This window comes from Podarcis filfolensis, assembly GCF_964270895.1.
Source record: "Podarcis filfolensis genome assembly, chromosome: 5".
In the NCBI taxonomy this organism is placed as follows: Eukaryota; Metazoa; Chordata; class Lepidosauria; order Squamata; family Lacertidae; genus Podarcis; species Podarcis filfolensis.
Genome location: NC_139608.1, coordinates 85,336,830 through 85,358,678, shown reverse-complemented (window position 1 = coordinate 85,358,678; position 21,849 = coordinate 85,336,830). Strand labels below are relative to the sequence as shown.

General features: G+C 44.6%; 1 protein-coding gene across 3 annotated transcripts in view; it reads left to right on the top strand.

The window, feature by feature from the left end:
- LOC310763424 (neurotrypsin-like) overlaps positions 1–17,318 on the top strand; it is a 35,437-nt gene extending 18,119 nt beyond the window's left edge. For all 3 annotated transcript variants that reach the window (XM_083615590.1, XM_083615589.1, XM_083615591.1), the window contains 8 exons: positions 450–594; positions 1,905–2,107; positions 3,976–4,117; positions 5,425–5,627; positions 7,433–7,511; positions 11,984–12,106; positions 12,476–12,756; positions 14,545–17,318. In XM_083615590.1, the coding sequence (XP_083471716.1) occupies positions 450–594; positions 1,905–2,107; positions 3,976–4,117; positions 5,425–5,627; positions 7,433–7,511; positions 11,984–12,106; positions 12,476–12,756; positions 14,545–14,855 (1,487 nt within the window). In that variant the 3' untranslated portion in view covers positions 14,856–17,318. The remainder of the gene's footprint in view (positions 1–449; positions 595–1,904; positions 2,108–3,975; positions 4,118–5,424; positions 5,628–7,432; positions 7,512–11,983; positions 12,107–12,475; positions 12,757–14,544) is intronic.
- Positions 17,319–21,849: the final 4,531 nt, after the last annotated feature.

The following is a 21,849-nucleotide window of genomic DNA, read 5'->3' as shown; positions in this document are numbered from 1 at the left end:
GGTCTCATTAAAATAAACAGCATTTAAAAGTGTTTGACTTGGGCTTGACATTGTAGCTGCTGTGTTTTAATAGAAAGTCATTGTCATGGTTTGGAGTAATGAGGACCTCCTGGCTTTGCTCTACAGCAGAAGGCTATAGGGCAGGCATCCCCAAATTCGGCCCTCCAGCTGTTTTGGGACTACAACTCCCATCATCCCTAGCTAACAGGACCAGTGATCAGGGATGATGGGAATTGTAGTCCCAAAACAGCTGGAGGGCCGAGTTTGGGGATGCCTGCTATAAGGCATCTAAGCTGTCTCTCTCGAAAGATTTATTGCCAAGAGACATTTCTTTAAGGTAATTGGGGGTGTTCACCTCTTGAACTGTGTGTAGTATTCAGGATCATAGGATGGGAGGGAAGGAATCTTCCTGCTTAATCACTTGCCTATCCTTCTCTCACTCATGCTAGCAGAAGGTACTATTCGACTGGCAGGAGGCCACAAACCAAATGAAGGAAGGGTAGAGGTATACCACAATGGAAGCTGGGGATGTGTGTGTGATGACGGCTGGACAGGTATTAATGCCCAGGTGGCTTGCAGACAGCTTGGCTTCAGGTAAATGCAAGTCTAAATAATATTGTGTGTGTGTTGTGTTGTGTTGTGTTGTGTTTTTTGTTTTGTTTTTCAAAGGGGTTTTAGATTAGCCAGCTGTATGGGTCAATTATGGCAAACTAGTTAGCAGATCCCATGGTTTGCAAACTCACTTCAAACCACAGTTTCTGATTCTGGCTTTCTGGCTGGCAAGGAGCCAGGGTTTGTCGTCTTAGTCACTGCACCAAACCATAGTTAAACTTCCTCAACTATGACTAGTTGCGGTATCTGAATCAAGACAAAACCTTGCATATAAAAACTGACTTCACAATTGGAGAGCAACACACAACTCCTGATGATACTTTTGTGTATTGCCCTCAGTAAGAAGGGAAGATCTTGAAGAGTGTGGAAGTGGTGCAGATTTTCTGTTTTATACAAATGTTTAAATATGTTAAATCTCCAAAAGAAACAATAGCTCACAAAAAATATTTTTTTACAAAATGTGCACAATCCTATGTATGATTAATATTAGGTTTTTTGCTATTATTATAATACCATGAACATACCCAGAATGACATAAGCAAAAAAGGCAAGTCGGTATACATACAGGGCATAGAATCCAGATTTTAGCTGTGAGGGTGAAACAGAAAAATGAGAGAAGGGAAAGCTAAAAATACCAAAGGATCCTGCCTTTAGTCCTTGTAAAACACACTGTTTTGTTAGAGTTAAATGAGAAACAAGGGAATTATTTATTCCTACACCCTCCCTTTCATACATACATACATACATACATACATACATACATACATACATAATTGTATGTCGCCTTTGCACAGTTCAAGCCATGCTCAAGGTAGTTTGCAACATGAAAAAAAATATGTAACTGCAACATAAAAAGTAGTCATAAACAATAAATAAATAAAACATAAAAAATACTCCACCAATTTCCACATAAATCACAACAAGATCTATAATAAAGGTACAAAAACCAACAGCAACCCCTACCCACAACAAACCCTCCAAACAACGCCACAGCCCAAGAGTCTGTTCAGCAGCCTCAGCTTTTGTAGCTGGAGTCAGTCCTGGCCCTGCCCTCCCAGACCAGGCGGGGAAAGGCCTGCAAGGCAGAGAGCAGGCCTTCCAGGATTTCCAGTGCTTTCTGAGTACACTGTCAAGTATCTGCAGGGCCCCGTAAGAAAGTATAGCTACAGGACCTTCCTTTGCATTGATGGGTTCAAAGGGATATTGAGCCCTTGCTGGTTAAGACAGATGTTCTGCACAGGAATTCCTTGAGGAAAAGATCTGCTATCGACATGTTTGCTTGCTTCCTCCAGTGGCCCCGCACAGCTGGCAGCAGAGGGGGAATTTGCTTCTGGACAAGGCTTCATCTTACTGGATGATGTAGCTTGCACAGGCAGTGAGCTGTCGCTCTTTGACTGCCCGCACAGCAACTGGGGGCAGCACGACTGCTCACACGAAGAGGACGTGGGTGTCCACTGCTCCCCCGATAGCAACAGGATCACCGAAGAGGCTACAGGTAACCAGCTATGGATTCTCCAGGGCAGTGAGAGCTTGGTACTGCTGCAAGTTTGTGCAGCACATTCCCTTGCTGGGAAATCCACTTGGATTCTGGGCTGTAGAGCTCAAAGTAGTTGGCCTTCTTTTATCCATTTACTTCAGGCCAAGTGGACAGGATAAGGGTTTGTTTGTGTGTGCACCTGCCTTGTTCACACATCAGAGGGACAGGATTTAATTTTTGCATTAAAAGGGGTACACACGCGAGGGACACTGAAGCTTCCTCTCCATTGGTAGAGGTACTTTTCTTGGATCCTGGCTCTAATTGCAGCTGGTCTGCGAGGAAAGTGAGAGAACAGGAGGGAGGTAATATGGCAGGTGGCAAGACTTGGTGTGTTTCTTTCACATCCTCATTTCGATGCTAAGAATTAGGTGCACACCCACCCACTCCATCCCACATGTGAACAGGACAAGTGAAAGCGTCGCATCTTGTTTGGCTCCTAGAGAGTGTACCTGGACCTGTTCTTGCTGTTAGTTTCCCTTTAGCTGTAGTTGGCGCTGTGGGTTAAACCACAGAGCCTAGGACTTGCCAATCAGAAGGTCGGTGGTTCGAATCCCCGCGACAGGGTGAGTTCCTGTTGCTCGGTCCCTGCTCCTGCCAACCTAGCAGTTCAAAAGCACGTCAAAGTGCAAGTAGATAAATAGGTACCGCTCTGGCGGGAAGGTAAACGGCGTTTCTGTGCACTGCTCTGGTTCGCCAGAAGCGGCTTAGTCATGCTGGCCACATGACCCGGAAGCTGTACGCCGGCTCCCTCGGCCAATAAAGTGAGATGAGCACTGCAACCCCAGAGTCGGTCACGACTGGACCTAATGGTCAGGGGTCCCTTTACCTTTACCTTTAATCCCATCAGACAAATGAGCTGAGGAGTGAATTAGTACAGTCATACCTTGGATCCCGAACACCTTGGTACTTGGACATTTTGGCTCCCAAATGCTGCAAACGCGGAAGTGAGTGTTCCGTTTTGTGAATGTTCTTTGGAAGCAGAACGTCCGACGTGGCTTCTGATTTAATCTGAAGCTGTGCTTTGGTTTCTGAACATTTTGGAAGTCCAACGGACTTCCGGAACGATTTCCATTCAACTTCCAAGGTACAACTATACTTCAGAAGAATGGATGTCAGTTAGCCTTTTCTAATCAAGTGTGATCACATCCACACCATACATTTAAAGTGCTCTTACGCCACTTCATGCCAAGAATACTTGACACTATAGTTTATTCCTCATAGAGCTACAACTCCCAGCACCCTTAACAAATTACAGTTCCCAGGATTCTTTGAGGAAGCCATGTGCTTTAAATGAATGGCATGGATGTGACCTGTGTATTGTTTCCTTCTCCTTCGTTTTATCTATTTCACTTCCTTGATTTCAGGCCAGGTTATTTAAGTTCCACAACAAATGGAGCTTCTTGGTTCCCAAACATGTTCTTCCTTTCTTTCTGTATCTCTCTCCCCTCCCCCTTTTTAATTAAGCCGATCTTATTTACAAGAAGAGCTTGCCTCCATACTAACTCTGGGTGGGATGTGTTAATCCTGCCACTTACTCTGATCTAAAGCTAAAGATCAGGTTTTCCCTGGAAAAGGAGCAGGGGAAAACCGCTTGGACCCATGGCCTTTCTAGAAATGGGACAAGCAGAAGTGTGGATGAACTCTTCGTTTTATGTTGGTTTCAATGGATGTGTTGCCTTTTGTAAGTCACTTCAAGTTACTTTTACTTAAAAAGGGACTAATAAGTTCAATAAATTATAATAAACAACAACAGCTCTACTATATTGCACTATTCAGTTGTCTTCTTTCTTTAGTGTGTTCTAAACAGTGCCCTTTTTAACATGCAGGGATCCCTGTGCGTCTGGTGGATGGGAACGGCACCAAAGAGGGACGTGTCGAGGTTTTCTTGAATGGACAGTGGGGCAGTGTCTGTGACCATGGCTGGACAGATAGAGATGCAGCTGTAGTTTGCAAGCAGCTGGGTTACAGGTAATTGATTCACAATGTATTGTTTAAGGTTGGAGGGTAGAATATTCAAAGTCCATGGTCAACGGCTAGTTTTGCCTGATGAAGCTTTTAGAAGGTTGAAGCCTGCTATGCCCCCCCCCAAATCCACAGGTGCTTATTCATACCCCTCTTTTGCCTCTTGGGACTTTCAAGTGAGCTCTGTTCCCTCATTCCTCAAGGGGTCTTTTCCAGCTCTCTCCATTTTGCAGTGGAAACAGCTTTGGTTTAATCTGCAAATGCAGTTTGTGGATTCTGTGCTGTTTGTCTGTCTGTATTGCTGAAGCGCTCTTTCTTGCAGCTTCTTTGTGCTGATTCTTCTCAGGCTATGTGAGGATTGATCAATGCAGGCATGGGGAACCTGCAGCTCTCCCAGTGTTGTTGGACTGAAACTCCAGTCGTCCCTTAGTCATTGGCTCTGTCAATTGGGGCTTAGGGGAGCTGGATCCAACAACATTTGTAGGGCCACTGGTTATTTTGTTTATTTTTAAATTAAATTTATATCCTGCCCTTCATCCAAGGATCACAGGGCTATTTACAGCAATTTACACAATTTGCAGCAATTTACACAAACATACACAACAAAGTGGGACGCGGGTGGCACTGTGGGTTAAACCACAGAGCCTAGGACTTGCCGATCAGAAGGTCGGCGGTTCGAATCCCCGTAACGGGGTGAGCTCCCGTTGCTCGGGCCCTGCTCCTGCCAACCTAGCAGTTTGAAAGCACTTCAAAGTGCAAGTAGATAAATAGGTACCACTCCGGTGGGAAGGTAAACGGTGTTTCCGTGTGCTGCTCTGGTTCGCCAGAAGTGGCTTAGTCATGCTGGCCACAAGACCCAGAAGCTGTACACAGGCTCCCTTGGCCAATAAAGCGATATGAGTGCCGCAACCCCAGAGTCGGTCACGACTGGACCTAATGGTCAGGGATCCCTTTACCTTTTTACACAACATAGTAACCAACCAAATAATACTCCCCTCCCCAGTTCAAAAGGACATAGATTGTTTAATTAGCTGTCCATGTCCTTGAAATGGCCTGATCTTAATGGTACCTCAGTGTGTTGAAGTATTTGAGTTTGGCATGCATTGCTTATGATCTCCCTGCTCCGAGGGAGTCCTTCCTTGAGCTTTGGTTTGGTGCGGTTTGCTTCCTACCAGTGGGTGACATACTGTGACCTGGATTCTTAGGGGACAAGGGAGTCCATAATCTGATGGCGATTGATTTTCGGAGGGGCTTTTCTAAGCACAGAAGCTTGTTTTCCATGGTGTTCCATTCAACTGATTCCCTCCTTGCAGTGGTATTGCAAAAGCTAAGTCCATGGCTTACCTTGCTGAAGGACACGCACCCATCCATCTGGACAAGGTGGAGTGCAGTGGCACTGAGCACACCCTGGGGGAGTGTGTCACCCGCAAGAGCAACATTCACAGCTGTTGGAAAGATGCCGGAGTGATCTGTGACTACATAGAGGAGGAGGAGAACCAGGCAAACACAAATGCAGGTGTGTGGCATATTAACCATACCCTTCTCTCTCCATGGCATTTTCAATAGTTGTGTGTAGACTTTAGCATGAAGTTTAGCTTCTAGAGAATCATGGCTTTCATTAGCTTTGCATTACAGCAAATGGCAACTCCAAAAGCAAATAGCAAGTTGTGGGACGTATTCCCCCCACTCCGACAAACAACATGGGAAGAAAGGGTGAAAAAACACCCCAACAAACTCTCAGTGACCCTTGGCCCTGATCCCACCCCCTAAAACACACACACACACACACGACAATATGCACCAAGTTAACCCCGATGAACAGGGTTATTTGTGACATCCACACTTGTCTTTTATTTAGGCCCCTAGTCCCTGCCTCCAAAGCAGGCCCCTACGCTAGATTCCCAAAACCCCACCCTTCCTCAAGCCCACTTACCGTATTTTTCGCTCTATAAGATGCACCAGACCACAAGACGCACCTAGTTTTTGGAGGAGGAAAACAAGAAAAAAAATGTTCTGAATCTCAGGAGCCAGAACAGCAAGAGGGACCGCTGCGCAGTGAAAGCAGCAAATCCCTCTTGCTGTTCTGGCTTCTGGGATAGCTGCGCAGCCTGCGTTCGCTCCATAAGACGCACACACATTTCCCCTTACTTTTTTAGGAGGGAAAAAGTGAGTCTTATACAGCAAAAAATATGGTAATTGTTTTGCAGTATGCAAATTACCCAATGGACAGATCAGTCCTAATGCTCTCTGACACTCAGTTTCAGAACCTACCGCTGGCAATAGCTTGTTGGCTTCTTGGTAAGGCCCCAGAATAAGGCTTCCCGCTCCCGACCATGGTACTTCCCTCTGCTGACCATGGTGCTGCAACCTAGCATTGCCACCACCGCCATCAACATTTGCTATTAAAAGTATATCCTTAAAAGGAAAGGGACATGGGTGGCGCTGTGGGTTAAACCACAGAGCCTAGGACTTGCCAATCGGAAGGTCGGCGGTTCGAATCCCCGCGACGGGGTGAGCTCCTGTTGCTCGGTCCCTGCTCCTGCCAACCTAGCAGTTCAAAGCACGTCAAAGTGCAAGTAGATAAATAGGTACCGCTCCGGCGGGAAGGTAAACGGCGTTTCCGTGCGCTGCTCTGGTTTGCCAGAAGCGGCTTAGTCATGCTGGCCACATGACCCGGAAGCTGTATGCCGGCTCCCTCGGCCAGTAAAGCGAGATGAGTGCCACAACCCCAGAGTGGGCTACGACTGGACCTAATGGTCAGGGGTCCCTTAACCTTTACCTTTACCTTAAAAGGAAGATTATGCCATGATACATTTGTTAGTGTTTTAAGGAGTTTTAAGGGTTGTTGTCAACTTAAGGCTGATACTGCCTCCAACTACAACATCAAGTTTCTCAACACTGTAAGTTTCCATGACCTTTATGCTTGCCTATGGCTGCAACTGATTTTTAGATTGAATTTGCAAAAAGCGTGTGCAACGTGCATGTTTTATTTTGTCCGAAACAATTATTTTCTCCAGTGCTTTGTTTTTGCGGGTGGGGAAATGCTTCGCCAGACTCTTCTTGTTTTCATTTTTAGTTTTCAGTATTGACCATTAACATTCATGATGGCATGTGAGCATTTCCCCTGGTTTTAATCTATTGAAATTTTCATGCAAGATAGTGGTGCAAGAGAAGGGAAAAGCTGTCTTTTAATTAAAGTGGTATTATATTTTCAAAATCTTTATACAAGGGCAAAACGTTCATTAACGGAGTACCGGCAGATTGTGCTGAAGGGCTATAATGTGAGGCTATGTGTTTAAATCACTTTGGCTTTATTGGCAGGTTCAATATTCGGCATGTGTGGACGGCGCTTGCTTCACCACCGCAAAAAAAGGATAATTGGTGGAAACAAATCTCTCAGGTACCTCGCTTGCAACTTGTAATAAGAATAATAATAATAAGGATGTTGCTAGATGGAGAATGCAATACTGTGCTATATGGACCAATGGTCTGAGCTGGTATAAACCAGCCTCTTATATTCCTAGCCCAGTTGTTCTGTTGCATGAGAGAAAAATGGATTAATTTGTTTTTTTTTATAAGATATTTATTAAAGTTTTAAAGGTTTATATAGAATAGAAAAAACAAAAAACCGAAACAGCAAAAATACATACAAAACACATACAACAACAAGTATAATTTCAATCCCTTATATTCATAAAACTTACTTTCCCGACCTCCTCATACCTCCCCTTTCTGTATTCCAATCTCTAATTAATTCAATTCAGCAAATCCTTCCCCTAATTTCTATATAATTTTTGACCTTTCTTTTCTTGATTACATAATCATTACAGCTAAAAACCACGTAATTTCTGAATCAACATCGTTCTAACATTCAATAATTTTACAATGTTTCTTAAGATAGTCCTTAAATTTCTTCCAATCTTCTTCCGCCGTCTCTTTTCCCTGGTCTCGGATTCTGCCGGTCATTTCTGACAGTCCCATATAATCTATAACCTTCATCTGCCATTCTTCCACGGTGGGTAGATCTTCTGTCTTCCAATACTTTGCGATCAGTATTCTTGCTGCTGTTGTAGCATACATAAAAAATGTTCTGTCCTTCTTTGACACCAATTGGCCGACCATGCCGCTTCTCGGCCTTTTGGCTAAGATCAAGTGAAAAATGGATTAATTTGGGTGTATTTCATAGTTCCTCATGAGGTTTGCGTGAATTACCCAGAGCAAAAGATTAACACTGCTCCCAAGTAGTGTTTAAGATAATTTCTAATCCCTTCTGACCATGCATAATCATTTGGTCAAAGGGTGAGATTCCTGATAGTCAAGCAATACACGGGCAAATTTAAGAGCGGGGTTTGTGCTCTGTTTTGGTCTTTTGCAAATTTCTGGTGAAAATGCAGTTAACTAGGCAGGACTCATTTGGAATTCTATTCTTGCTCACTCCAATGCCATTCAATGAAGCCTGTAGTTGATCCAGCTCTGTCTTGATTGTTGGGCAGACGTCCTTTTGTATTGCTCACTTCTGCTGTCTTCAGGATGGGACATATGCAGGGCCGGCTTTACCATTAGGCAGAGTAAGGTGGCCGCCTCAGGTGGCACTTTGTAGAGGACCATGTCACCTGACCCTGCACTGTGTACTCCCTGAGCTAGCCTCTGCTGCTCCAGGTGCATTGGAGGACTGTACCCCCCCCCCACCAGACGTGAAGTACAAGTCAGCTGCTGGGCTACTTATTGTTCTCTGCACATCTGTGGACATGGAAAGAGCTTCTATGTAAGAGGGCCCAAGTATGATTTCCAGACAATATTTATTCCATTTACATTTTATTTAGAAATTAAGCCATACCACATGACATAGGTTTTTGAAATAATGTATAAGTGATTTAAACCGCAAAAAGGCACAAAAGGAGCAAAAACAGCTCCAAAAGAGCAGGAAAACTGCAAAAATGGCATGAAAAGAGCAGGAAAACAGCTAGCGGTCCTAGGAGTCTTTGCTGCTGCAATCCCAGGAGCCTTTGCACCGACCTTCAAGGCCTGTGAAGAGTTGGGGTTTGAGAAAAGAGGTTTGGAGGGAGCGATTGTAGTTGGGCGGATTTTTGGCAGAGTTCGGCTTTTTAGATGTTGTTCCTCACTATAAGCAATTTCACGTATACACGCGCTACCCGGGAACGTAACCCCTGCGTAATACGCCTGTATTCATCCTTTGCCGAAAAAACTAAACAGACAACAACACTTTCCCTATACACCTTCCACTGAGTTCTCGCATCAATCAAAAGCTCCAGTGCTGAACTAACAAATAACTAACCAGTAATCATGTATAGGTGGGACACGGGTGGCGCTGTGGTCTAAACCACAGAGCCTAGGGCTTGCTGATCAGAAGGTCAGTGGTTCGAATCCCCACGACGGGGTGAGCTCCCATTGCTCGGTCCTTGCTCCTGGCAACCTAGCAGTTCGAAAGCACATCAAAGTGCAACTAGATAAATAGGTACCGCTCCGGCGGGAAGGTAAACGGCGTTTCCGTGTGCTGCTCAGAAGCGGCTTAGTCATGCTGGTCACATGACCCAGAAGCTGTACGCCGGCTCCCTCAGCCAGTAAAGCGAGATGAGCGCTGCAACCCCAGAATTGTTCGCGACTGGACCTAACGGTCAGAGGTCTCTTTACCTTTAATCATGTATAGAGAAATGGGTCCACTAAATGAAAACAACCCAGTAGTAGCAGGAAAAACAAGAATCACCCATTGCCTCCCTGCCTCTCCCTTCTTTTCACCTAGGGAGATTAAACCCCTTCCTCACCAAAAGACTTGCACCTTGATTGGTTAAAATATCTATGCATGCTCACAGGCATTCTGACATACGTAAGTGCCAGGAAACGTTCTGATTGGGACTATTTGTCCGTCCTGAGTTCCATCTGTTTGGCCATGACGCTATGCCTCAGCTGTGTCTATCTGGGCTCCTGCTTGCTGTGCCACAGCTGTCTGTACTGGGGTTGTGTTTGTGGCTGCTGGCGCATTGTGCTTTGTATGCATGGTGTGTAGGGTGATGTCATTGGGTCGTTTGGGCATTGCTGTGCATTGATCGGCTCCTTTCATGCATGGCTAATGTAACAGCAGGGATGCACAACGCAGTAGTCGGTGGGTGGCATCAGAATTGCCAAGGACACTGAGGGAATGTCTGCCAGTGTTTCTATGTTGACTCTCCTTTAAAGCAGGTTTTATCTTGTTGTCTACTTTGTCGCTTAAGATTGTGACTACGTTATGCCAGTGTTGTGCCATTGTTTGCAGCCACTGGTGTAGCAATACCATACGACTGCACTGCCCAGCTGCAGTTCTAAGCACCCTTACTAGACAGTAAATGGAACTGAATTCAGTGGAACTTAAAGGTAAAGGGACCCCTGACCGTTGGGTCCAGCCGCAGACGACTCTGAGGTTGCTGTGCTCATCTCGCTTTACTGGCTGAGGGAGCTGGCATACAGCTTCTAGTGAACCAAGCCACTTCTGGCGAACCAGAGCAGCGCACAGAAATGCCGTTTACCTTCCTGCTGGAGTGGTACCTGTTTATCTACTTGCACTTTGACGTGCTTTCGAACTCCTAGGTTGGCAGGAGCTGGGACCAAGCAACGGGAGCTCACCCCGTCGTGGGGATTTGAACCGCCGACCTTCTGATCGGCAAGCCCTAGTAAGAAATAGTATCATGTATATACTTCTTTGGAACTGAATGGTACTCTCTTCTCGGAAATAAGTTGACTTAGGCAGGAAAATGCTTGGCCAATCTAGGTAATTGCTCCTTCGTGTCCTTTCCCACAGAGCAGAGTCTATTCAGTAATGTTATACAAGGGAGCTTGGGACAATGACGGGAAGATGGTTCAAATGCAAGTGATGGGAAATTCAAGCCAAATTTAAAAAATACAAGTGAGATCTTGCATTTGAGCCTGTATTGTGTCAACGATGGTGATGACAAAAACATAAACCCTTTTCTGCCAGTATTGCATTTATGCAGTGCCACCCAGTGGAGTTACTTTGAGTGGTTTGGGGCTTTCTTTATCTAGGCCCAGAGGCTGGTTTTAAGAAGCCATAATTGGCACATTGTTTTTGCGGTGTGTTTTGAGAATTAAAAAAATATATGCTGGCATCCATCATGATTTGGATGCTTTGGGCAGACTCCAGCCATAATTTATTGAATGAATTTCATTACTGAGGACTAAGGTTATAACAGAAAAGTTGCTTGTAGGAATGTGATATATTGCCTATTTGCTTGCTCTGTGCACCTCTTGGCTCATAAGACTGGGAAGAAGAGGGATGGCTTACTAAGCCCAGTAGGCATTTAATGCCTTGTTATGAAAGGAGGCAGTTTTGAAACCACTCTGAAAGCAATGGTCTCTGAACTCTGATTATTTTTCCAAGCGTCATCAGGTTGGATTTGGGGGCAAGGTGCTTGCATACCTCTAGGCATTCTTAGATTCCTTTATCTAGACCCATTTTGATCCAGATTTGGTACTGAAACTGCTTTGGCTGTCCTGTTGGATGACCTGCCCCCAGTCTCCTCTGCCAGTGCTATGGCAAGACCTAAGCAGGTGCATTCTCTTTGCATCCTCTTATTGCCTTTTTCGTGAGCCTTCAGTTGAATACCCTTAGCGATGACCTCTTGCTGTCTGTACTTGTACAGCACCAAACACCAATGAGCTCATTTCAGTGCTGCTAGCAGTCATGATATTTATGCTGGTGATGCTCACTTTACTCTAGAAGGTTGTGCCACTAGCTAACAGAGTTTCTTTAAGAAAAAACGCAAATTAATGAAGCATGGAGCATCCTTCACGTAACCCTTCCTTCTGTCCTTGTTTCGTCTACCTCTGTATTTTTCACGTTACCTCCCATTTCTCTTTCAGAGGAGGCTGGCCTTGGCAGGTCTCGCTACGTCTAAAGGGGTTTCACAGAGATGCTCGTCTGCTGTGTGGAGCGACTCTGATCAGCAACTGCTGGGTGCTGACGGCAGCACATTGCTTCAAAAGGTAACAGGCTGTTTGCAAGTAAAAGAGTCCTTAAAGTGCAGAAGTGCAAAGCACAATTGACATTCTGTCCCCAACTCAAAACCGTCAACCTATGGCCCTCGCCTAAAATACCTACCTAAGTAAAGAGAGCCCACGATTGGCCACCTTTTGTGAACACAAGAGAGTGGCAGTCTTGAGATGGTGATCTTGTGTATTCACATTAGTGCCATCAGTTAACGTGATGCTTTGCAGAATATCATGAACAGAAAAGCTGGGTCTGTGCCCAGGGAGACTGCAATCTAAATTTCAACGCTGAACAAGAAAAGGAGAAAAAGGTGAGTCATCTCTATGGATGAATAATGGACTGACTGATCATTCTCTCATGGCCAGGTTTGGAGTAGATGTACGGCGCTACCTGCTGCGTGTGGGAGACCACCACACTGGTGTGAGGGACGAGTTCGAGAGAGAGCTGCCGGTGGAGAAGATTGTCCTTCATAGGAACTACCAGTCTAGCAGCAACGACAATGACATTGCTTTAGTCAGAATTCGGGGCAAAAGCGGCAACTGTCTTTCCTTCAGCCACCATGTCCTTCCTGTCTGCCTTCCTGAGAGGAAGGAGAAGTCTTCTATAGATAGACAGGCCTGCGTCATATCTGGCTGGGGAGATACAGGTAAGTTGTAGATTGTGTCAGGATTTTTCACATGGAAAGAGATAGTAAGATTTGGAGTGTCTGTTCTACCCAGCTTTGGATAATCTTTTAGGGCGCTCACTATATAGAGACAAATTCAGCATCAAATTAAAGCACAAAACAAGCTGATTTGCAGGAAAAACAGTCTTTTTGCCAAATTCATTTTAAATTCTGCTAAAGAAAAAGACTGAGGTAAACACAGTCCGCACTAGCCGTTGGCTGAGAACTCTGGCAATTAATTTAAATACCCTCCCTGCTCATCTGATAGGGCATTTATTGAGATATTTGCAAACATTCCAGTTGTTGGAAGGTTTAAAAATTGCCAACGTATAAGGCCTGGGAACAGATGCACCCATTTGCCACTGTTGGGAAATAGAGGGACAGGCAACGCCATCAAATGTGCTGATTAGACTGAGTGTATGACTGCGGTGTCTCTGTATCATAGCAGTATGTGAACTACATGTGTAAATACTGTGTGTATTTGCTAAGTGCTTGGGAAGATGTTGGAGTGTAGGAAGGAAGAATGGGCACAGGAAAGGCCGTGCACAGGAAATCTACCCACAAATTTATGCAGGTTTCTGTTTCTGTTTTCATAGTTGCAAGGTTTAAGAGGGATAATCCCAGATAGGCACTACTGAATAGGCTGCCAGCTACCCTGGTGTTATAGAACTCTGCAGATGATCACATAATACACATGGATTATTCCCAGATCTCAGTTTGTATGTCCCCAGATCACCCTGATTCTTTTCCTATGATCAGCAGCATGTAGGAAGTAGTGCTCCAGCAACCACTGCAAGATCACTCTGCTCTACAAGGATTTGGGCAGTTCACTTTGCAGAATTAATGTATGCCTAGACACATGATAGGGACGCGGGTGGTGCTGTGGGTTAAACCACAGAGCCTAGGAGTTGCCGATCAGAAGGTCGGCGGTTCGAATCCCTGCGACGGGGTGAGCTCCCGTTGCTTGGTCCCTGCTCCTGCCTACCTAGCAGTTCAAAAGCACGTCAAAGTGCAAGTAGATAAATAGGTACCACTCCGGTGGGAAGGTAAATGGCGTTTCCATGCGCTGCTCTGGTTCGCCAGAAGCGGCTTAGTCATGCTGGCCACATGACCTGGAAGCTGTACGCTGGTTCCCTCGGCCAATAAAGTGAGATGAGCACTGCAATCCCAGAGTCGGTCATGACTGGACCTAATGGTCAGGGGTCCCTTTACCTTTACCTTTAGACACATGATGCTAGTTACAGCTAACCTTTGTGTATCCTGTCTTGTAAACACATCCAGCATTTTGCCAACTTTTTATTTAAACCAGCTCCCCTGCCCCATAAAAACACATTACAGTCATACCTTGGTTGTCAAACAGAATCCGTTCCGGAAGTCCGTTCAACTTCTGAAAACATTCGGCAACCAAGGCACGGCTTGTGATTGGCTGCAGGAGCTTCCTGCACTCAGTCAGAAGCTGAGGAAGCCCTGTTGGACGTTCTGCTTCCAAAGAATGTTTGCCAACTAGAATGCTCACTTCTGGGTTTGCGGCATTTGGAGCCAAAATGTTCAAGTTGCAAGCTGTCTGGGATCCAAGATACGACTGTATAAGAAGATCACATCAAAATCCACTTCACGTTGCATTAAAATACCATCCTGGCCTAGGGAAGGATATTTTTTTTCTGTGTGTTAACCTAATCAAAATTGTGCAGGAGAACAATAGTTGTGTTTGGTGGGTAGGATTTTTGGTTATCTGAGCTGCACTAGATATATAACCTATCATTGTTTCAGGGAGGTCATACTCAAGGACGTTACTCCAAGGCTCGGTGCCCCTACTCCCAAGAAGAGTGTGCAAATCCCGTTATGGAAAGAAGTTCACTAATCGTATGCTGTGCGCTGGAAACATTTCTGAAGATAACCGGGTGGACAGCTGTCAGGGGGATAGTGGGGGTCCGCTAATGTGTCAAAGGTCAGGTGGACACTGGGTAATTCTAGGGATCACTTCCTGGGGATATGGGTGTGGGCGAAAAGACTCTCCTGGTGTTTACACAAAAGTCAGCAAATTTGTGCCCTGGATCAAGAAGGTGACCAAACTGATATAAGACCATTCAATCCAAAGATGGATTTGTGTTGTTTTACTCAGCAGTATTTGGGCAGTGGCTTAGAAGAATGTCTTCATTTTGTCTCTGGTTGGGTGTCTGTTTTTTGCTGGTACCTAAACAAGGTTCGTTTGCAAGCGGGCAGCGAGAAAATATTTTACGCTACTGATAGGAGAAGGTGAATGAAAATTTAACATCCTTGTGGCTGATGTATTCATACCAAGTTCTGTTTATTGAAAGAACAAGTGGTGGCAATGCCACTTTTTCCAAAAGAGCTGCCACACCTCTTCAGGGCACAGGGGAGAATGGGCTTGGTCATATTCCATGGTGCCGCTAGATGGAATATTTCTCATGGTGTGTCCATTCACACAAACTTCTACTCTTGCTACCCCAGGTTACTCTGTACTGTTCACACCAGATCACCTGCATGGTTTCAGCTACCAGCTTTCTTCTGTTTCCACTCATCCTCTTAATCTCATTTTAGGCAGATATACAGTAAAGGGTGACATTGACTTAATTCAGATATCATGCCAACTCATGGTTTGCAATTAGCTGACAACCCAGAATTAGAAACTGTTGCTGGAAGTGGGATTGCAAGCCATGGTTTATGCTAATCTCGGGTTGGTGCGATGCTTGATTTTATAGATACCACTCTGTCTCTAGAGTCATCTAGAGCAGAAATGGCTAACCTATGGCCCTCCAGATGTTGTTGGACTCCCATCATCCCTGACCACAGGCCATGCTGGCTGGAGCAGCTGGCAGCTGGAGTCTACAACAATAACTGTAGGGTCACAGGTTAGCAACCTCTAGTTTAGAGGCTGCTGAGCCACAGGAAGAGAAGGCAATGTAGGAACGGATTGCTCTGAGAAAACAAAAATGGATAAGGAGCTTGCAGTGACTTGCCTTTTGTATGCTTGGAAGTTGCAAACATTGGAATATGTCTAATGAAAACCATGATTTGACATGATGTCTGAACTGAGCTATTGTGCTTTTAATGTCACATTGCTCTCCTGGGTGGTCAGGGAAATTGTTTTTTCCATAGAATTTCTGCTTCTCTCACACACTTCTCCTTTCCATATTTTCAATTTTCCCCGTCAGGTCAGTGAGAAAGTTTTAGGATGATGACTGGGAAGATATGTTTGACTTCTCCTCCCCCTCCCTGTTTAACATTTGTCTACATATCTCCTTAACATTATAACATCCCAGATGTTACATATATCAAGAGAACAGTTTTGGAGAGTAGCATTTGAAGTATCTTGCAGCTTTGGAAGACAGGCAGAAGTTTGTGAACAAATGCACCAAGCTAGTGTGGCAGGACAGAGAATCAAAACCTTGAGACAGCAGAAAACATAATACTTTAAAGTGTTTGTGCCATTTTAACTGAAATGAATGAAACGAAATGTGGCATATTCATTTTATTCTCTCGTTTCTTTTGTAACATATGTACATTCCAGCTGGTCAGCACCATAAAATGCAGAGTTCTGAAATATATACTACCTGGAAACTTTAACTTGTGTCTTTTAAATGTTTTTTTAAACACATTAGATGAACAGTTATGCAAATTACCACAGATGTTTGTTTGCGTTTGTGTGTTGTGTGTTACACTGCTGGCTAACTATTGCTTTGTGAGGGAGGCTGTTGGTTCATAGCCCAGAGTGGTCAGATATGAGCTCTTGAAACTGCCTGAATGTTGAGATCTTCTTCAGTAGCCCTTCTGGGCCCGACGTAAGAAAGAAGGCAGGTGATGAGCAGAGAAAGAGCCTGTCCACAGCAGCATTCATCTTTGAAATACCCCCACTCCAGGCTTGTGTGGTGCCAATTTTTTACATGTCCAGGGTGTTTAAAGATCTGTTTGTACTGTTGGCATCTTGGGAGACAATGGAGAAGTATACCTTTGGAGATCTCATCAAACCATTGGAGAATTACAGTGCCTGCTGTGGCTGTAGAGACTGATACAGGAGAGACACATTTTGTTGCAGCTGGGGCAGATGAAGGCGTCCAGTTGTGCTGATGCACGTGAACCATGGTGTTTCTTCTTTCTATGCTCTTCCCTTTTAAGATACTGTTTTAAGAAAATAATTTGGATTTTACCTTGCTCTGGTTTTAATATATGGTTTTACCGTTCTGCTGTTTTGTTATTATTATTTATTTTATTGGTTGTTTTATTGTGCATTTTTATTTTTATTTGTCAGGAACCCATCGTGGTTTAAGTTTCAGATACAAATTTGTGCCATTAATTAGAAATGATTAGGAGATAGTTGGGACTGAGTTTCGCCTGAGCCTGGGAAAGAGGGAGTGGTGGAGGTGGCAGTTTTGGAATAAACAAAGAGAAAGATTTGAGTTGGCTCCAAGGGGTAGCTCTCTGCAGAACAGATATGGGGAAGTACATTTGCTGCCTTGATGGAGTGCCTTTTTGACTCCACTTAGGTTTACTTGTATATTTGTAAATAAACTAAATATGACAAAGAAGAAGAAGAGTGTATGTCTCCAGTTCTTTCTCATTCAAAGGAAATCCACCCTGGGCAGCATTGTCACGGAATTTTTCACCACAACTCAGAATTAACAGCATTATAAAATCATGGTAAGATGTCTATGGTGTATAGCAGGCTTCCTCGGCCCTCCAGATGTTTTTGGTCTATAACTCCCATGATCCCTAGCTAGCAGGACCAGTGGTCAGGGATGATGGGAATTGTAGTCTCAAAAAACCTGGAGGGCCACGGTTGAGGAAGCCTGGTGTATAGTCCTAGTTAAACTGGGACCCTTATTGGTATTTATTAACTTCAGAGCTTTCCAAACTAGAAAATGTGGCTGTCTTGCCTAATCAAGGGAAAGGCTTTCAGATGCATGTTAGATGGCCACACCCATCCTTTTAATCTGAACTTACACTCTTATATTCTAATAAATGGAAAATTTTTATTTTTATCATTGGATTTATAAAAGGAAATGAAAATAAAGTTGCTCTCAAGTCTCATATGCAAAGCGCCTCTCAAGTGGAAGAAGACTACTTCTCTCACTCTCATCACTGGGAATCCATTGATAGCATGACCAGTTTTCAGAAACTAGCACATATGTTGATTAATGGTACAGTAATGTATCTTTTGATTAAAATTTTAGCTAGTGCAAAACAACATAGCACTGTTTGCTTACATCATCCACAAACCGTCCCCTTTTATTCAATTAAAGTCAACACACTATCCCTGCTGCAGCACTATAAAAGACAAGGCACAGTAATTACCAAATTGTCTGCTCTGTGTTATTAGCATGAGGTGTAATTACAGCTGCCAGTGTTAATTACTATCATCTCTTCCTCACAGCCTAGAATGTGCTTTTCAGACAATCTATTCACGGGGGGGGGGGGGGAATAAAATTCTGAATACCGAAGAACTAAAGGTCTAGTTACTGAATCTCTGTTATCTACTCTATTTGGGAATCCTGTTTGGGTCCAATAGAAGGCTGTAAGGAAAGCACCCAATATTGTTTGAAAAAACAACCACCATATTTCTTAAAGCCATGACAGTCTCCACTGCATCTTCTTCTATTCTCCAAAGGGACACAGACCCTGTGTGGGGGCCATTAGGACCCCATGGACTTTTGCCACTGCTCTGTAGAGAGGGGCAGGCACCTGACTTTTGTACCAATATACCGGTAGTTGTGGTGTTAGTGACCGCATGAGCTGTCTTCAGATCACAGCACAATGGGCTGCTGAATACAGTGGTACCTCGGATTAAGAACTTAATTTGTTCTGTTCTTAACCTGAAACTGTTCTTAACCTGAGGTACCACTTTAGCTAATGGGGCCTCCAGCTGCCACCGCGCCGCTGGCATGCAATTTCTGTTCTCATCCTGAGGTAAAGTTCTTAACCAGAGGTACTATTTTTGGGTTAGCAGAGTCTGTAACCTGAAGTATCTGTAACCCGAGGTACCACTGTACTGCCTTTCTACAACATCTTAATTCACCTATTTACACCTTCAGTCTGCATGGAGGGAGTCCAGATCTTACGGCATGGCTTTTTCAGGAGGCAGCAGCGCAGCCTGCCTGCAGCCGGCCTCCCCCAAAGATGGATCTCAGCTTTTTTCTTCCTCCTCCTTCCCAGAAAACCCTTTGCTCTCCCCCAGAGCAGTTACCCTGGCAACCTCCCCAATCCCCAGTCTCTGGTCATACCTGGGGCAAGGGGGAAGGAGTTCCTTTATATTGTTAATGGCCCTCTCTTGTTTCCTTGATAGCATAGCTCTGCCAGGTTAGTTTGCATAAACCAGCCCAGGAATCCTCTGTCTGGCAAGCTTTGCAATTTGTGTTTTAATCCATATCCCAATTAATAAAAATCCTTGTATTTATTCATTTTTAGGAGGGTACCCCCCCCCGATCTATAAAAATATTTACATAATTGTCAAACCATTGATGATCTAACTTCTACAACTCTACACTGGACTTGCTGCCACAAACCTGACAAAACTATCGATGCTTCCAGTGACTTCAGGACCATCCAATAACCTTGTATTGGAAAGCCTCAAGATGCAATGGGCATTTTGGTAAAGGATACAGATTGATGGAGGTTCTGTTGTAAGAGTACACCCTTACCTAAAGGCATAGGTAAAGGTAAAGAGACCCCAGACCATTAGGTCCAGTCGTGACCGACTCTGGGGTTGTGGCCCTCATCTCGCTTTATTGGCCGAGGGAGCCAGCATTTGTCCGCAGACAGCTTCCGGGTCATGTGGCCAGCATGACTAAGCCGCTTCTGCAAATCAGAGCAGCACACAGAAATGCTGTTTACCTTCCCGCCGGAGCAGTACCTAGAATCATAGAATCATAGAGTTGGAAGAGACCACAAGGGCCATCGAGTCCAACCCCCTGCCAAGCAGGAAACACCATCAGAGCACTCCTGACATATGGTTGTCAAGCCTCTGCTTAAAGACCTCCAAAGAAGGAGACTCCACCACACTCCTTGGCAGCAAATTCCATGACATATGGTTGTCAAGCCTCTGCTTAAAGACCTCCAAAGAAGGAGACTCCACCACACTCCTTGGCAGCAAATTCCACTGTCGAACAGCTCTTACTGTCAGGAAGTTCTTCCTAATGTTTAGGTGGAATCTTCTTTCTTGTAGTTTGGAACCATTGCTCCGTGTCCGCTTCTCTGGAGCAGCAGAAAACAACCTTTCTCCCTCCTCTATGTGACATCCTTTTATATATTTGAACATGGCTATCATATCACCCCTTAACCTCCTCTTCTCCAGGCTAAACATGCCCAGCTCCCTTAGCCGTTCCTCATAAGGCATCGTTTCCAGGCCTTTGACCATTTTGGTTGCCCTCCTCTGGACACGTTCCAGTTTGTCAGTGTCCTTCTTGAACTGTGGTGCCCAGAACTGGACACAGTACTCCAGGTGAGGTCTGACCAGAGCAGAATACAGTGGCACTATTACTTCCCTTGATCTAGATGCTATACTCCTATTGATGCAGCCCAGAATTGCATTGGCTTTTTTAGCTGCCGCGTCACACTGTTGGCTCATGTCAAGTTTGTGGTCAACCAAGACTCCTAGATCCTTTTCACATGTACTGCTCTCAAGCCAGGTGTCACCCATCTTGTATTTGTGCCTCTCATTTTTTTTGCCCAAGTGCAATACTTTACATTTCTCCCTGTTAAAATTCATCTTGTTTGTTTTGGCCCAGTTCTCTAATCTGTCAAGGTCATTTTGAAGTGTGATCCTGTCCTTTGGGGTGTTAGCCACCCCTCCCAGTTTGGTGTCATCTGCAAATTTGATCAGGATGCCCTTGAGTCCATCATCCAAGTCGTTGATAAAGATGTTGAATAAGACCGGGCCCAAGACAGAACCCTGTGGCACCCCACTAGTCACTCTTCTCCAGGATGAAGAGGAACCATTGATGAGCACCCTTTGGGTTCGGTCAGTCAGCCAGTTACAAATCCACTGAGTGGTAGCATAGTCAGGACCGCATTTTACCAGCTTCTTTACAAGAATATCATGGGGCACCTTGTCAAATGCCTTGCTGAAATCAAGGTAGGCTACATCCACTGTGTTCCCTTCATCTACCAGGCTTGTAATTCTGTCAAAAAACGAGATCAGGTTAGTCTGACATGACTTATTTTTCAGAAATCCATGCTGACTATTGGTGGTCACAGCATTCCTTTCTAGGTGCTCACAGACTGTTTGCTTAATGATCTGCTCCAGAATCTTCCCTGGTATTGATGTCAGACTGACTGGGCGGTAATTATTTGGGTCCTCTCTTTTCCCCTTTTTGAAAATAGGGACAACATTTGCCCTCCTCCAGTCTGCCGGGACTTCGCCTGTTCTCCAGGAATTCTCAAAGATGACTGCCAGTGGTTCTGAAATCACATCTGCCAGTTCTTTTAATACTCTTGGATGCAGTTCATCTGGCCCTGGAGACTTGAATACATCTATACTAGCCAAGTATTCTTGTACTATCTCCTTAGTTATTCTGGGCTGTGTTTCCTCTGCTGAATCATTTGCTCCAAATTCTTCAGGTCGGGCATTGTTTTCTTTATCGGAGAAGACTGAGGCAAAGAAGGCATTGAGGAGTTCAGCCCTTTCTGTGTCCCCCGTTTGCATTTCACCATCTTCTCCTCTGAGTGACCCCACTGTTTCTTTGTTCTTCCTTTTGCTACGAACATACCCATAAAAGCCTTTTTTGTTGCTTTTAACCTCTCTAGCAAGCCTGAGTTCATTCTGTGCTTTAGCTTTTCTGACTTTGTGTCTACACGTGCTGGCTATTTGTTTGAATTCCTCTTTGGTGGTTTCCCCCCTTTTCCATTTTTTGTACACATCCTTTTTTAATCTTAACTCAGTTTAAAGTTCTTTAGATAGCCACCCTGGCTTCTTTAGGCACCTTCCATGTTTCCGTCTCATTGGTATTGCCTGAAGTTGTGCTTTTACTATCTCCCTCTTAACAAACTCCCAGCCATCATGAACTCCCTTTCCTTTTAGTATTACTGTCCATGGGATCTCACCCAGCACTTCCCTAAGTT